The sequence below is a fragment of the Bubalus bubalis genome, chromosome 11 (assembly GCF_019923935.1).
Source record: "Bubalus bubalis isolate 160015118507 breed Murrah chromosome 11, NDDB_SH_1, whole genome shotgun sequence".
Classification (NCBI taxonomy): Eukaryota; Metazoa; Chordata; class Mammalia; order Artiodactyla; family Bovidae; genus Bubalus; species Bubalus bubalis.
This window is the reverse complement of record NC_059167.1, coordinates 50,585,933-50,601,225: the sequence shown is the minus strand read 5'-3', so window position 1 is coordinate 50,601,225 and position 15,293 is coordinate 50,585,933. Positions and strand designations below refer to the sequence as shown.

Sequence of the window (15,293 nt, the reverse complement as noted above, 5' to 3'; positions counted from 1 at the left end):
CGACACCTTGACTTTGGATTTCCAATCTCCAGAATCAGGAGACGATATATTGCTGTTGTTTAAGTCACTTGACTTGTACTTTTTTTTTTTTTTTACAGCAACCGCAGTAAACTAATACATACCCCCCAACCTGGTCTGCAGTCATAGTTATACACTGGTCCACAGGGCAGCCTCTGAGAAAAGCACCCTGCATCGAAGAAGCCAACGGTTGGATGCGGTTGGATACGATTGTAAAAGACCTTTGACATCCAACCTGCCAGTCTCTGAAGGAACCTCCTCACTCAACAATATACCTGGCAGGTGGACAGCCAGCCTGAGGCTAACATTTCCCCCGTAAAGGTGACAGCCCATTTGGAACACACATTAGCACTTCCACTCTCACCACTGCCTTCCTCTGAGGTACCCCATTTTGTTACCTGACACCTCTAACTTCCTGATAATGGACTTAAACAGTGCTTCCTCAGACCCCCTACCTGACAGACCCAGGGTACCCTCAGGGACTGTAGCAGAATTCCCTTTGCTCTTCATCAGCCTGAATGTCCTTTCTTCTGCACTAAACAATCCAGTCCTTTCAGCCACAAGATTTGGTTTCGAGATCCTTCTCCATCTAACTCTTCGCTGGGCAAGCTCTGGCTCCAGTGACCCCAGGGAGAGACGTGACCTGACCCGCAGCAATATCACTCCCTCTTACATGGCCAACTTTGCACGAAACCTTCAAAGCTCATCGCCAGTCATGCTGGTCATAGAGAAACCAAGCCATTCCGGCACACAGCTCTCTCGGCTGACAAACAACACTGATGGGAATCCAAGGGTCTCCAGAAAGAGGTAACCCTTTGACTTCAGGCCACTTGGGCTGGTTGAAACCTGCAGGCATTTGCATGAACATCAAACTGTAACTCACACCAGGCAGGTAATCCAAGTCTGTGATGCTCAATAATCATCTCTGGTAGGCCAGATCCGATCCACAGCATAGTTTTGCAGAGAAAAGGAAGTACTTTTCTCTTGTACCATACCCTATACCACACACACACATGTGCACACAGAGATACATACCTGCACAGGTGTACACACATATTCACAGTTTCCAACACCTACTAGGCTGTGCTGACTATGAGCAAGCTATTTGATCTCTCTGAATCTCAAGGGTAAAATACAGGTAAAGGAAGAGTCTGGCATATAGTAAGCTTCTATCACTGTTAGATATTTTTATTTTTATCTAAATAATGTCATCAGCCTACAAGCTCCAAAATGAAATAGGCTGACTTGGCTTTCTGGCTCTGCCTTCCATAATAAAAACAATTTGGCCAATGGATCTAGAGGGTATTAGTATAGCAACTAAGAGCTTTATAGGCTGATTGCCCTAGAAGGGTAATCCCTAATGTCAATCATTTTTGGAATAAACTGAAAACCGGAAGAAAAGACAAGGTCCAGAAGGGACTCCATGACTCCAGCCACTCAAAACTGAGAAGCCCCTCCCCCTGATGGAGACAGTTCTTTATCTGTCCACCCAAAATGCTGATTTTCCTCAACACACTTTCTGCATCTCTCCTCAGGCCATATTTACACTACGGAACACAAATTCACAGGCTAAAGAGAAGGCAATTCTCTAAACTATCAGTTTAACCTGGTGATAGATAATGAATTCAAATAAAACAAGAATGTAAAATAAACATCTGACTTCAAAGCTAACTGGCAGGTACGCCAGGCACTCGAGGCTCCACCCACACCCCTATGCGGCGTGTTTACTCTGGTCATTAGGAGTTATGGAAACATGAGGGCATGGACTGCACGTGGTGCTTACACTCTGTAATCAGTGCTGATTCACAATGGACTGACGGCCCAGATGCAATTTAAATCCAGCTTGGAACAGGATCAGACCCTTCTTAGTAAGATGCTCAAATGTACTGTCATGTGAAAAAAGACAAGTGCTGGGAAAAAATAACCTGTTCTGTTTTTAAAATACACTCTGATAATTAGTACATATTTGTGGGGGAAAAAATGTCTTTAAGGAAACATGACTACCTGCTGGTGGTGGTGATGGTGATCTTTTGGAAAGTGGGATTTCTGCAATGTCTGCACCTGTTCCAAGTGTGTGTAAGTTTTTAAAATAAAAAACATAGTAGGGACTTCCCTGGTGGTCCAGTAGCTAAGACCCCATGCTCCCAATGCAAGGGGCCCAGGTTCAATCCCTGGTCACAGAACTAGGTCCCACAGGCTACAACTAAGAGAGCCTACAGGCCACAATGAGGATCTAAGATCCCACATGCTGCAACAAAGACCCAGTGAGTGCAGTCAAATAAATAAATACAGATAAATATTTTTAAAATATCTTAGTAGTCAGAGAGGGCAACTCACTCCAGTATTCTTTCCTGGGATTTCCCATGGACAGAGGAGCCTGGCAGGCTACAGAGCTCATGGGGTCACAAAGAGTCAGACACAAGCAACTAACAGTCAGTTACAGCAATAATAAAGATTGAGAGGGACTATATCAGAGACAGAGAAAGGTCTGCCAACGCAGGAGACATGGGTTCCATCCCTGAGTCGGGAAGATCCCCTGGAGGAGGAAATGGCAACCCACTCCAGTACTCTTGTCTGGAAAATCCCATGGACAGAGTAGCCTGTCAGGCTATAGTCCATAGTGTCGCAAAGTGTTGGACATAATTGAAGCAACTTTGCACAGCACAGCACATATCAGATGGGGCAGAGGCGGGGGAGGTCCTCAATCCTTCCTAGACCCACAGGACTGTTTCAAGAGCAGCAAAGAGAACATCCCACCTTTCTAAAAGGTGCTCTGAATTTCTTAACAGAAGTACTAAGTAACCCCTGAATGTACTTGACAGGCTGACCCTGTAGAGTTGACCTCCATTAGTCATTCACTTCCAGGAATCTCCCCATGGGAAAATCTCCCCCTGGATAAGATCAAGGCAGATCAAGGCTTATCTCTCTGAGCATTTGATGATGCTCACTTTCATGGTTTTCTGACACTCAGGTACATAATACCCAGAGTAGCCCATGTTGGACAGTATCTGAGAGGCAGGTAAGGTAGTTGGTCCCAGGGGTTCCCATAGCAGCTGGCTCCACCTTGTGTTCTGAACATCGTGGGGAGCTGAATCTTATTTACCCTGAACACTAGTCCTGGACTTGCCATCCTTGAAATCAAAGGTCCCTTCCAGTGGATCAAAAGCAAGAAGATGGACTCAGTGTACTTCAAGTATTGAGCACCCACTACTTGTAAAACACTTAAGGGCTATGAGGGTACCAATATGGAAAAAAAAGAGCCCTGCCCAAAAAGGCTCATAATCCAGAAACATATCCACACAAGGCAATATCACAACCAATACAATACTGGGCAGACAGGGTACTGTGGTTAAGGCATATGGAACTGCACTTCTGAGTTCTAATTCTGATTCTGACTCTGACACCTACTAGCTGTGAAACCTTTGGAAACCTGCTGCTGCTGCTGCTAAGTCGCTTCAGTCGTGTCTGACTCTGTGCAACCCCATAGACAGTACCCCACCAGGCTCCCCTGTCCCTGGGATTCTCCAGGCAAGACCACCGGAGTGGGTTGCCATTTCCTTCTCCAATGCATGAAAGTGAAAAGTGAAAGGGAAGTCGCTCAGTCATGTCTGACTGAGTGACCCCATGGACTGCAGCATACTAGGTTCCTTCGTCCATGGGATTTTCCAGGCTACTCCATCTTTATTGTTTCAGTTACTTCCATTGTAAAACTCAGTTAACAATAGTGCAGAAACGACTCTCTTGGGATTTTCGCAAGGATTCTTTTTTTTTTTTTTGGCCACACTGAGTAGCATGAAGGATCTTAGTTCCCCAACCAAAGATCTAACTCATGCTCTCTGCAGTAGAAGCATGGAGTCTTAACCACTGGACCAGTCCCTGTGGCTAGGCTTTAATAAACTAATACATGAAAAGTGCTTAGAATAGTTTCTGGCACATATGAAGCATTCAGTAAATCATTTTTTACCCCGGGAATTTAAGGAGAACAGTCAACTAACTGGAGGTGAAGTATATCAGAAGGGTTCTACAGATGACATGTGAACTGCGTACAGAAGGACAGAAAGGACTTCCCTGGTCAATGATGTTGGGAGAATCCATCATCAGAAGGAAGTGAAGAAGTGAAGTCACTCAATCGTGTCCGACTATTTGCAATCCCATGGACTGTAGCCCATCAGGCTCCTCCATCCAACAGATTCTCCAGGCAACAATACTGGAGTGGGTTGCCATTTCCTTCTCCAGGGAATCTTCCCGACCCAGGGATCGAACCCAGGTCTCCTGCATCGCAGGCAGACGCTTTACCCTCTGAGCCATGAGGCATTCATTCCAGACGGGCCGAAGACACAAACAGGGCATGTTCTGAGAATGGTAGATGGGCCCGCAGCCTGAGCAATATCGGGAGAAGAAAATGGCCACTCAAGTAGGGGCCAAACTCATAACATCCTACAGATGCCTGACAGCGAAGCAAGGCCTCTAAGGGAAGACATCGGGGAGCCATTTACATTACTAGGGGAAAGGACTATTGCTCAAATCTGAGTTCAGTGATTCAACAGCAATTATTGAGTACCTCCTATTACGTTCCACACCCGACAGCATGGACCGGAAGGGGAAAAATAGGGTTCCCAAGCAGGCTTTGTACCTAACTGCTTGTGTAGCCCTTACAGCACTCAGCAAAGGATCAACACGTCATAGGCCCTTGCTCAGTAAATGTCAGTATGGGCTTCTTTCTAGGTTGAACTAAAACACAGTAAGGAGAATGTGCCTGACACTCCCCAGAGAGCCTTCCACTTTCTTCAAGCCAATCCCCACCGGAGGACAGCAGGGACAGGGCAGCAAGCATTCAAGCCTCCTCCACAAGAAGATCCACAACCGAGCCCTTGTCTGCAATCAGGGCGCCTGGGAGGTAAGCAGGCCTCTGGGGACTTGTTTCTGACCCACTCTGTGGAGGCAGAGGGCTGGTCCCTGTCTAGCGGGGACTCTGCCATCCACGTACCCTCACGCTCTCAGCTTCAGTATCCAGGTTCACCTGAGGGAGAGCTGCCCATCTCAAATAAAAAGGGGTGGAGAAGATGACACAAGGAGGTGCTGGGTTTGCTCATCAGTTTACAAACATGGATTTCCCTACGGAAATGAGCCAAGTGCACTTACATTTCCCTCGGGCGCAGTCCACTCTGTGACCGTGGCTCCCTGCTCAGCTCCACCTAACAACAGATGGTGTGGCCACTATGGCTGTGGCTGGGAGGTCAGTCTCTGCTCAGCACAAGCATTAAAATCTCTGGGACATGCAGGTGGAACTGGGCCCGCCCTGTCTGGAGGAGGACTCTTAAGCTTTGCTTTGACCCTGAGCTTGCAGGCCTGACCATCTACATCAGGGTGAGGTACACTTTTTCTGTAAAGGGCCAGATAGCAAATACTGAGGGTCTGCAGGCCCTGTAAAACCATTCTTGGCTCAGAGTATACAAAACAGGCCAAGGGCTGGGTCTGACTATGGGGTCATCACTTGCCCACCCTGATCTCCATACTTTCTTCCAGGTGGTGTAAAGTGTCCTGGCACCCACTTTCCTGTCACGGCTAATTCCGGAAAAAATTCCTAAGTACGAGGACAGTGACTTCTCCCTCTTGTTCTTGCTGGCTTTTCTGTACCAGGCTCACCATTTGCCCCAAATGCCAAGACCCAGAGAGAAATTGCAGGTAAATGAATGCACACAAAGACACCAGAGTCCTGGCATGTTAGGACTCTCCCGTCCTGCCCCCAACTCCATCATGCCTTTCCAAAAAGCCAAAGGGACCTTCCAGAACATGGACCCAGGACTGCCTGCATGTCCAAGAAAGCTGTCTGAGAGAGCAACCCCGGAAAGAGGAGTTCTGATCCTTGGCCACATATTAGAATCACCCGGGGAATCTTCCTAAACAATGCTGATGTCATTCTCTACTTTTCAAGGTTCTAATCTAGACGGCCTGGGGTGGGGCCTAGGTGGAGGATTTTAAGCTTCTCAGTATTCCATGTGTAACCAGAGTTAAACCACTGACCTAACCAAAGGAATGAAACTCTGACAGTACAACAGGATCAGGCACCTGGACTACTTGGAGGCCTTCCCAGAGCTGTGAAGCTCCTCACCCAGGCTGACACTCCCATCCACAGGGCACCTGCTTCCTGCCCAGGTGGACCAGAGGTCATGGGCTGGCTTCATCCCAAGCGTCTCTTCCTGTTTTCCCATTTGCCAGTTCAGTGTCAAGTATGGCTGTTTGAGGACCCTGGGGACACTCTTCTTTCGAAGCACCTATTACACCAGGCCTGGGAAGGGAGGGTCCTTAAACCTTCTCCTCTAGTAGTTAATCGTAGGTAGAAGCAATGATGAGGGTCACAAGCCTCTAGGGGAATACAGAAGAGGGGGTTCAGGCAGGTTTCCCAGAGGAGCTGACCCTTCATCAGAAAAGAGGCATGAAAATTGGCAGAGGTGAGGAACATCAAAATCTTGGGGAACAGCAAGTAATTTGGTACACCTGCAAAGAGTATTTGTGAGGAGGGGGTGGGGAGGGCAAAGGCCAGATCAGAAGGCCCTGGGTGCTAAATTAGGGGGTTGTACTTGTTCCTGGCAATACCGAAGGAGCTCTTAAAGCAGAAGAGTTAGGTAGCTGGATTCTGCATTTTAGAGAGACACACTGGCCTTAAAATACAAAGAACAGTCAACAGTGTGACTGATATTCAGGAAATATCACTTATCTAAGGAGGGAAAAGAGGCAAACACCTCTGTGTTACTATCCTGTGTGCCGGGTGAGATGGGGACCGTTTTTGGCTGAGAGACACAACCGCAGGAACAAGAAGTAAGGCACATAATTGCTGAAAGTCCTTTAAATCAAAACATTTCAACTTGGTCTCTAGTTAATCGGCCCAGGACCCACAACTCCCTGTGTTCAGCTCTACAATTTTTGAGGCTGATGTGAAAAGGTTTCATAAGTGACCAGAAGCTCAGTGGTAACACCAGCCTCCGGATCTCAGATTTTCTTAAGACTCCTCAGAACTCAGGTCTCTTCATTCTACACCTGACACAGTGAGATGGGTGAACCAAAGCAGAGAAGTCAGGACACTTTTTTTTTCTGAGCATATAACTATTAGTTCTGAGTGGCAGAGGGTCTTTGGCTGAATCCTGGGGACACCAGGTTCTAAAACTCCTCAACTGGGCTCAGGAGGGCCCAGGGGAGCAGCCAGCCAGTCTTCTGGGTACTGCAGGCCCCCTGCCAACCCCCTCCCTGGGGAAGGCTGCAGCCAGCTTCCTTCCACCAGACACTGAGTTCCCACAATGCTCTGCGTCCCTTCCTCAGAGCCCAGTAGGACAATATGGAAGTTATGCTCACAGATGTTTCTGTGAAAGGAAAAGGAAGTGAGGTAAACACCTGTCTGATCCATTCCCTGGCCAGCTAAGGAGAATTCTTTGAGTAAATCAGACAGAAATGGGACCCCGGAGAGTACTGCCTGAGTGAGGAAGTGATGACTGGCCAGCCCATTCCAGTTTTTAACAGAGGAAGACTCTGCCAAATACAAAAATTACTGGCAAAAGCAGGCCAGGAGACAGTCCTTGCCCTCTGGCCTTCCTGGATTTGGTTTCATTTTTTAATGTGCCATGGAGGGGCCATGACACCAATAACACCAGTCAACAGTCTCCTATTACAACACAGTGCGATGCTGGGGGAACCCTTGACAAGTCTATCATCTCACACCACCCTCACCAAACTGCTAAACCAGTAATATTTGGCTGTGCCAAGCAAAAATGCCTCCCCCCCCCCAAAGCACATACCCTGGCCACACAACTGCCCTTCCACTGCAAAGCTTCATTCAGTGTGATTAACTGCATTTACAAAATTCCTTTCAAAATCACAAAGCAATGTCAATATTTTTTAAAACATTTTCTCCCATTCTCCAAGGTCATCTCAATCTATCTATGGTTATTCTCCAGCCAATTTATCTTCCTGCTGTTGCCATAGATAAAACTATTTTTAGTGCACAACAGGTATGAAAGCAGATTTTTTTTTTTTTAACTTTACAACCCCTGTTGGTTGGCATCCATAAATGCCTCTCAGAGGTTTATCAGCTGACAGACATTACTCTCCCATCTGTTTGGTGTTTTTTTTTCCCCCCCTTGAGAGATTTCAGATAAGAAGGAGGTACAAATTGTAGGTGGCAGCTATGAAACGAAGGATAACTAGTGACAGTCTGGTCTGGCTGCACCACCCTGGGCAGCTGACTCAGAGAACTCCCTGCTCAGTGTCAGCTGTCACCGCCACTTCTGGTTGGCCTGAAGGCCTGGCCGGACACATGCCGGTTCCCCAGCAGTCCCTAATTTGGTAAGCTCTTGGGATGAAATACAAATGTTATTTTAATGGATAACGTTTTACTGCACAAGGCCATCGCTCGTGGCATATCACAGAGGAAAGATAGAACAATATAGAGTTTACTGAAATACCTTCAACTTAGGGAACACTTTTCACTTGTTTTGTCTACAACTTTATTTTTAAGACATCCTATCCTTGTTTATCCAAAAAAAATAAGTGTTTTGCCCTAAAGCAGGTCCAATACATCACTGTTAAACAGTATATGCCAAAAGTTCCATTTAGAAGAAATGATACTTCCTTTTTTCAGTATGTCAATGATGTCGCTTGCCTTACAAAGTCTCGCTCCATCCTGAAAGACTAAACACAAATGTCCGCTGCAGAGGGAGGCCTTCCTCAGAAGCCTCAAGAAGAACCTTTCCTTTTAGCTTCCAGGCAACCTGTCAACACTCTACCCTACTATTAAAACCATCACTCTGTATGATGGTAGCCTGGGACAAATGTCTATACCCACAGGTAGAGTGGACCCCAATATCTAACCCTTCATCACACAGAAGGTCTATAAACATTGCTTAAAAATCAATTAATCAATCAAAGATCACAGTTTCCACAAACACACACAGTACCAGTGCCATTTGCAAATACTGAACAGAGTTGGAAATCACAAGGAAATCTTTAGTTATCTTCTTTGCAGAGCAAATACCCATGTGCTCAAAGTAGTAGCCTTACATGGTCTGATTCAGGGCACTGACCATTTCAGACCAAAGTATTTCAGATGTCTTACTCAAAGGGCAAAGCCTTCTCAACAGTGTGTTCATTCCATCAGACACCACAGTACGTATAGCTAAAGAAATACTTGAAAGTAAATATTTGAGAAAAAAATCTTCAGAAAGGTTATCTACTATACTAATCACATTTGCATCCACCCACATCACTCTAGCCACTCAACGAGTATCCACTCTGGAAGGGGACCTAGACAATTTCATACAATCTGGTCCCACACAGGATCCCGTCCAAGCTCAGGGCTGGCTTTGCAGTAACTTCATTCTTTCTCAATCATAATTATGTTCCAACTGAGAAGGATTTCCACAGAAAAAAAAGACAAATACCCATCCTGGTGTAAGGCTAGGACTGTGGCTGGAAATCCACTTGGACCTAACGGGAATCTTGCTTTATGAATCCAACGATTGGCTTCCGTCAACCCTAAATATCTGGTGTTCACACACATCTGAACCTATCACTTGGCCCAGACCCAGGAGTAGTAACACAGAGTCCTTCTGGAGCTAAAGAAAAACAGCACTGAAGACGACTGCTAGTCATTTGGGTGAGGTATGTAAAATAAAATGAGCACATCTACAAGACTAAAAAACACACAGGAGTATCAAAGGGGCCCCTGGCTTGGTCTTAGCCACTTGTTTAGCTAAACATAGGGAAAATAAGTTGGTGGTGGTTTAGTCGCTTAGTCGTGTCCAGCCCTTGTGACACCATGGACTATAACCCGCCAGGCTCCTCTGTCCAGGGGATTTCCTGGGCAAAAATACTGGAGTGAGGAGCCATTTCCTTTTCCAGGGGATCTTCCCACGTCTTCCCAAGAATCGAACCCACGTCTCCTGCATGCAAGGGGTCTCCTGCATGGAAGTGGTCTCCTGCATGCAAGCGGTCTCCTGCATTGCAGGGTGGATTCTTTACTGTTTGAGCTAGGCAGCACTTATGGTAAAGAATCTGCCTGCCAGTGCAGGAGACACAAGAGATGCGGGTTCAATCCGTGGGTCAGGAAGATCCCCTGGAGGAGGAAATGGCAACCTATTCCAGTATTCTTGCCTGGAAAATTCCATGGGCAAAGGAACCTGGTGGGCTACAGTCCATGGAGCTGCAAAGAGTCGGACACAACTAAGCAGACAGACAGACACAGGGAACTAGATTAGAGAAGTTTCAGGCACAGAAAAGACGCACTGAGATGATGAGTACTGAATGTTATAGTGAACAGATGAACCCACAAGGCACAAGGAGATCAAACCAGTCCATCCTAAAGGAAATCAGCCCTGAGTATTCATTGGAAGGACTGATGCTGAAGCTGAAGCTCCAATGTTTTGGCCACCTGATGCAAAGAGCTGACTCACTGGAAAAGTCCTTGATGCGGGGAAAGATAAAAAGCAGGAGGAGAATGGAACAACAGAGGATGAGATGGTTGGATGGCATCACCAACTCAACTGACATGAGTTAGGGCAAGCTCTGGGAGATAATGAAGGACAGGGAAGCCTGGCGTGCTGTAGTCCATGGGGTCGAAAAGAGTCGGATATGACTGAGCGACTGAACAACAATGAAAAAGGCACAAACCAAGGCCCTGGCAGTGTGCTCTGAGGTACCAGTCCTGGAAGAGATACAAAATGGGAAAGATGTGGCTAGCAATTCTTTCACAGAGCACCTGGAGCGATGAGAAAAGATGCAACAAAGATGGCAAAGAAATAGCACTTCCAAAGGGCAACCTAGGTGGAGATGGTGCCAACTGTGCTAATATTTAAATGAGAAAGAAGAAAGCACCTTGTATAAACCCAGGTCCCACAACCTGGCTGCTAGGTGGCCAGCTACCAATCTCTACTTTGTAAAATAAAGCCTACCTTAGTTAAGACCACTCCAAATCAGTGTTATTCTATCACCAACGGTGACAAGTGGCCCTTTTTTTTCATCTCTGGAAGGAGGAAAGTTTGGTTAAAGACATTCATCACCTTTGAGTCTCCAGATAGGGACAGCAGAAAGTTCCCTGTGCTTTTTTTAAACACAGTGCCATCAATACACTTGGCTTGCTAGAGGAGGCAGGAAAGGAGAGGAAATCTCTGGGAATTCCAGAAAGTCCCCTAAGTCCCCTTTCGAGCCCATGGGGCTCCTCTGGGGCATAGAAAAGAAGGGGCTTGCTCACGGAGCTGGGACAGAACCTAAAACTGAGTCCAGGTGGAGTGTCCGGGCCAATGGACCGGTTTCGCGCGTCTCCATCTCCAGACCCCCAAGCGGGGCTGGCTGGACTGGGAAGTGGGACAGCAGCAGCTCCCAATCCTAGCTACTCACCCTCCTGCTGGGCGCCCCGGAGCCGCTGCCCGAGAGCAGGGTGACCGTGGACGTGGAGCGCAGCATCCCGCAGCAGCGGCGTCGGTGGCGGGTTCGGCGCGGCGCTGTTCCCGGGTGTAATAAGCCAGCGGGAGGCGGGGAGGGCGGGAACCGCGCAGGCCACAAGCGCCGGCGGGGCAGGGAGGCGGGGTGGGGGGGGGCGGGGCAGAGGCCGGGCCAAGGGGCGGAGCCGGGGCGGGGCCCGCGCACTCGCCTGACCTGTCAGGCTGCATTTTCTCAGGAGAGCGCAGACCCAGCAGAAGTTGGTCACCAACCTTCCCCCACGGTTCTGCGTCCTCCCAGGGTCAGTCCTAGGACAGGACTGAGTGCCTACCATGAGTGCCTCCCAGCAGTCAACACAATCTACCAATCCACCAATCCCCTATCCTGTGGAGTTTGCAATCTGGTGGGGATACTGAGAAATGACAGGTGTCGGTGCTTTGGTAGAAAAGATGATACACACAGGAGCTCACAATGTGGCCTTAGGAATTAGCCTGTGTAGGAAAAGTCTTCCCAGAGGATGTGATGACTAACCTAAGACCTGAAATACACACAGAAGCAAGCCAGGCATAGAGTGTTCATTACACCTGCTCATGTTTGTTTAATAGTTACTGCGACCCTGACTGGGAAGTACTTTGCATGTATTAACTCATTTAATCCTCACAACCACCCTTTGAATAGGCACTATTCCCATTTTGCAGATGAGGACACTGACTTACCGAGAGATTGAGTAACAGAGCAGATGCTCCACTGCCTGGAAAGTGGCAAATCTGTGATGGTCTCCACAGTCTAAGCCTAGTGCCTCGCTTGTCCTCTCTGCTGCCCCCTAGCATAGAGAGGAGGGAATTACAGGCCAAAACAAACTACGTGGAAAGATGGCAAAAGGCAAGAGAAGGTTTGGTAGAATTTTTAGAAACTGAAAATACCACGGTGCAAGGGGCAAATGGTAGAAAAGCGCAGAAGGGCACTGGGCCAGATCATGAAGAACCTGGTGTGCTTAGTTGAAGAGTTTGGCATTTATCCTGAGGACAAATGTATCTCAATAGGGGAAGACTTTCCCTCTCTGTTGTTGCTGCTGCTGCTGCTGCTGCTTTCAAGCCCAAACCCTCCCTTCCTACCAAGCTCTCCAGGACCCTCCTGCCCTGAACACTTACCCTCGTGAATCTCAATGCTTTTTGAGACCATGTCTTCTTTAGAGTCATCAATATGTGTGTCTGTCCCCTTCCCAGTGGTGAGCTTCCAGAGGGGGAGGGTCCAGACTCACCCTAGTCTGAATTCCCAGTACGGCACCAACACAGAAGACACTCAAGGAATATAAGGAATGTTGCTGAACAAAATTCCAGATGCTCCTGTAAGATTTGCTCCTTCTGCAGATGAGGAAACTGAGACCAGAGAATCTAACTGATGTCACCCAGGCTTTCCCAATGTCACACACCCTGTGCTTTACCATCTCAATCATCATCATCATCACCCCAGCTCTGTCTGCATTTTCCCTGCTGCATATGCCTTTTCTCATCAAAACCTCACCATAACCAAAAGCATGGATATTATTATCACCTCCATTTTACCAACGAGGGAACTGAGACCTAGGGGTATTAGGTTAAATGGTGAATAGCTGGGATTAGACCTGTAGTCTTCTAACTCCAGGCCCCCCCCCCTTTTTTTTTTTACTACACCCTTCCTGCATCCTTCTATCCACTCACACTTCTAAAAAAGAGTCTAAATGATGGGTCTGCGTCCCAATAAAAAGTGGTCAACGTTGCATTAGCTTCAGAGGTATAGCACTTTGATAAAAAAAAAAATTAAAAATAAACCAAAAGAAGTGGTCAAAATATGGCTGTTGAAAGTCAATATGGATTAGAGATAGCTGAATGATTACCTCAGGAGAAAAAGACTAGTGAATGTTGTTGTTATGTTGCCTTGAGGAGAAAGGAAATGGGCTGCTGTTCAGACGGACCCAAGATAACCTGGCATCAGTGTTTATTTATATTATGGCAGCCACCCAAGTGATTGCTCAAGATGGAGTCAGCATTTGAGAGGAAGGGTGGGCTATGGATTCATTTCTCCTCCATCTATCCAAATCATTTTCATATTGTTAATACTTTTTGTACTGCATTAAAGTTCATTACAAAAGCAGCAGACTTCGTATTCACTCGTGACCTCTTGGTGGAAACTTGATCTTGCTTACATCCAAGCCTGTCTGGTGCCTAGAACAGTAATTGGCATGTAGTAAATGCACAATAAATAATGAATGGGTGAAGAAATGATATTACAGAGTAACTGGCACGTAGTAAATGTGCAATAAACACTGAGTGAGTGAAGAAACATTACAGAGTAATTGGTATGTTGCAAGTGCACAGCAAATGTTGGATGAATGAAGAAATGATATTACAGGGGGTTCCCTAGTAGTCTAGTGGTTAGGACTTGGTATTTTCATAGCTGAGATCTGGGTTCAACCCCTGACCTGGGAAATAATATCTCACAAGTCACACAGTGCAGCCACATAAAGAAATGGGGGGAGGGGGGGAAGGATATTACATACCAATCCTTCAGCTCACTCATAGTCAAGCAAAACTAAGACTAAGCTCCTTTCTAATCCAGCTTCTAATGGAGGTGAGAGTCTCCAAGCAGTTTGTCAGCTCAAGCAGCCAGAGCCCCAGGGTTGTCCCCAGGACTGTCCCAGCCAGGTAAGTTCCCCACACCGGCTGGCACTAAGGGCTGCAAGGCCTGTGAGTGGGCAGATGCCAGGCTCTGGCTTATGCTACGGCCACTCCATGCCAGGCCAACACTTAAGGAACTGCAAGAGAGGGGACTGGAGAGCCCAAAGTGGGAAAGAAGGAGGAGGAGGAAGAAAATATTAATAGGAAGACAGGTAGGGACTGAGCAATCAATGAAAAGCTGGAGCTGGCAGAGAAGGGAAAAAGTCCACAATGAAATGATAGTCCAGGAAATAGGACTTCTGCCCAGCCAGAAGACGTTGGGAGTGAGGGGTGAGGACAGGGACAGAGGCTCTGGTGCAGACAGTCACCTTGCTCCCTTTCAGCACTGGTCCGGCCTCCTCCGGGCCCTCCCTGAGCACTGGTGACGGAGGAATGCCACTGCACTGGAAGCAACAGACACTATAACACAACTCTTTCAGCTGCCACACCTTCCCATCCACAGGAATAGCCACATGACTAAAACCTGTCCTAAATTTCTCTGCTGACGCACAGGTCTGTAGAAAATTTTAGATGTCTGCATAAACACACCTTTCATTTTCTTGAAATCAGTCACTGGATTGCACCTCCTTCTCCCAAGCCAGCTCCTGGACTACTCTCGCATTTCCTTCAGCTTCTGCTTTCTGAGTACGTCAAGGCTGCATACTGTCACCCTGCTTATTTAACTTATATGCAGACTACATCATGAGAAATGCCAGGCTGGATGAATCACAAACTGGAATCAAGATTGCCAGAAGTATCAACAACCTCAGAAATGCAGATGGTACCAACCTAATGGCAGAAAGCAAAGAGGAACTGAAGAGCCTCTTGATGAGAGTGAAGGAGTTCAAAAAACTAAGATCATAGTATCTGGTCCCATCATTTCATGGCAAATAGATGGGGAAAAAATGGAAAGAGTGGCAGATTTTCTTTTCTCGGGCTCCAAAATCACTGTGGACGGTGACTGCAGCCATGAAATTAAAGGAAGGAAAGTGGTGGCAAACCCAGACAAAGTAGTAAAAAGCAGAGACGTCACTTTGTCAACAAAGGTCCATATAGTCAAAGCTATGGTTTTTCCAGGGCTTTCCTGGTGGCTCAGGCAGTAAAGAATCCTCCTGCAATGTGGGAGACCTGGGTTCGATCCCTGGGTTGGAA

General features: G+C 47.1%; 1 protein-coding gene across 2 annotated transcripts in view; it reads right to left on the bottom strand.

Annotated features, from left to right (window-relative positions):
- Positions 1 to 11,635, bottom strand: part of LOC102397466 (myocardial zonula adherens protein) — a 114,583-nt gene extending 102,948 nt beyond the window's left edge. For both annotated transcript variants that reach the window (XM_044925057.2, XM_006048721.4), the window contains exon 1: positions 11,404 to 11,635. In XM_044925057.2, the coding sequence (XP_044780992.2) occupies positions 11,404 to 11,469 (66 nt within the window). In that variant the 5' untranslated portion in view covers positions 11,470 to 11,635. The remainder of the gene's footprint in view (positions 1 to 11,403) is intronic.
- Between the last annotated feature and the right edge of the window lie 3,658 nt (positions 11,636 to 15,293).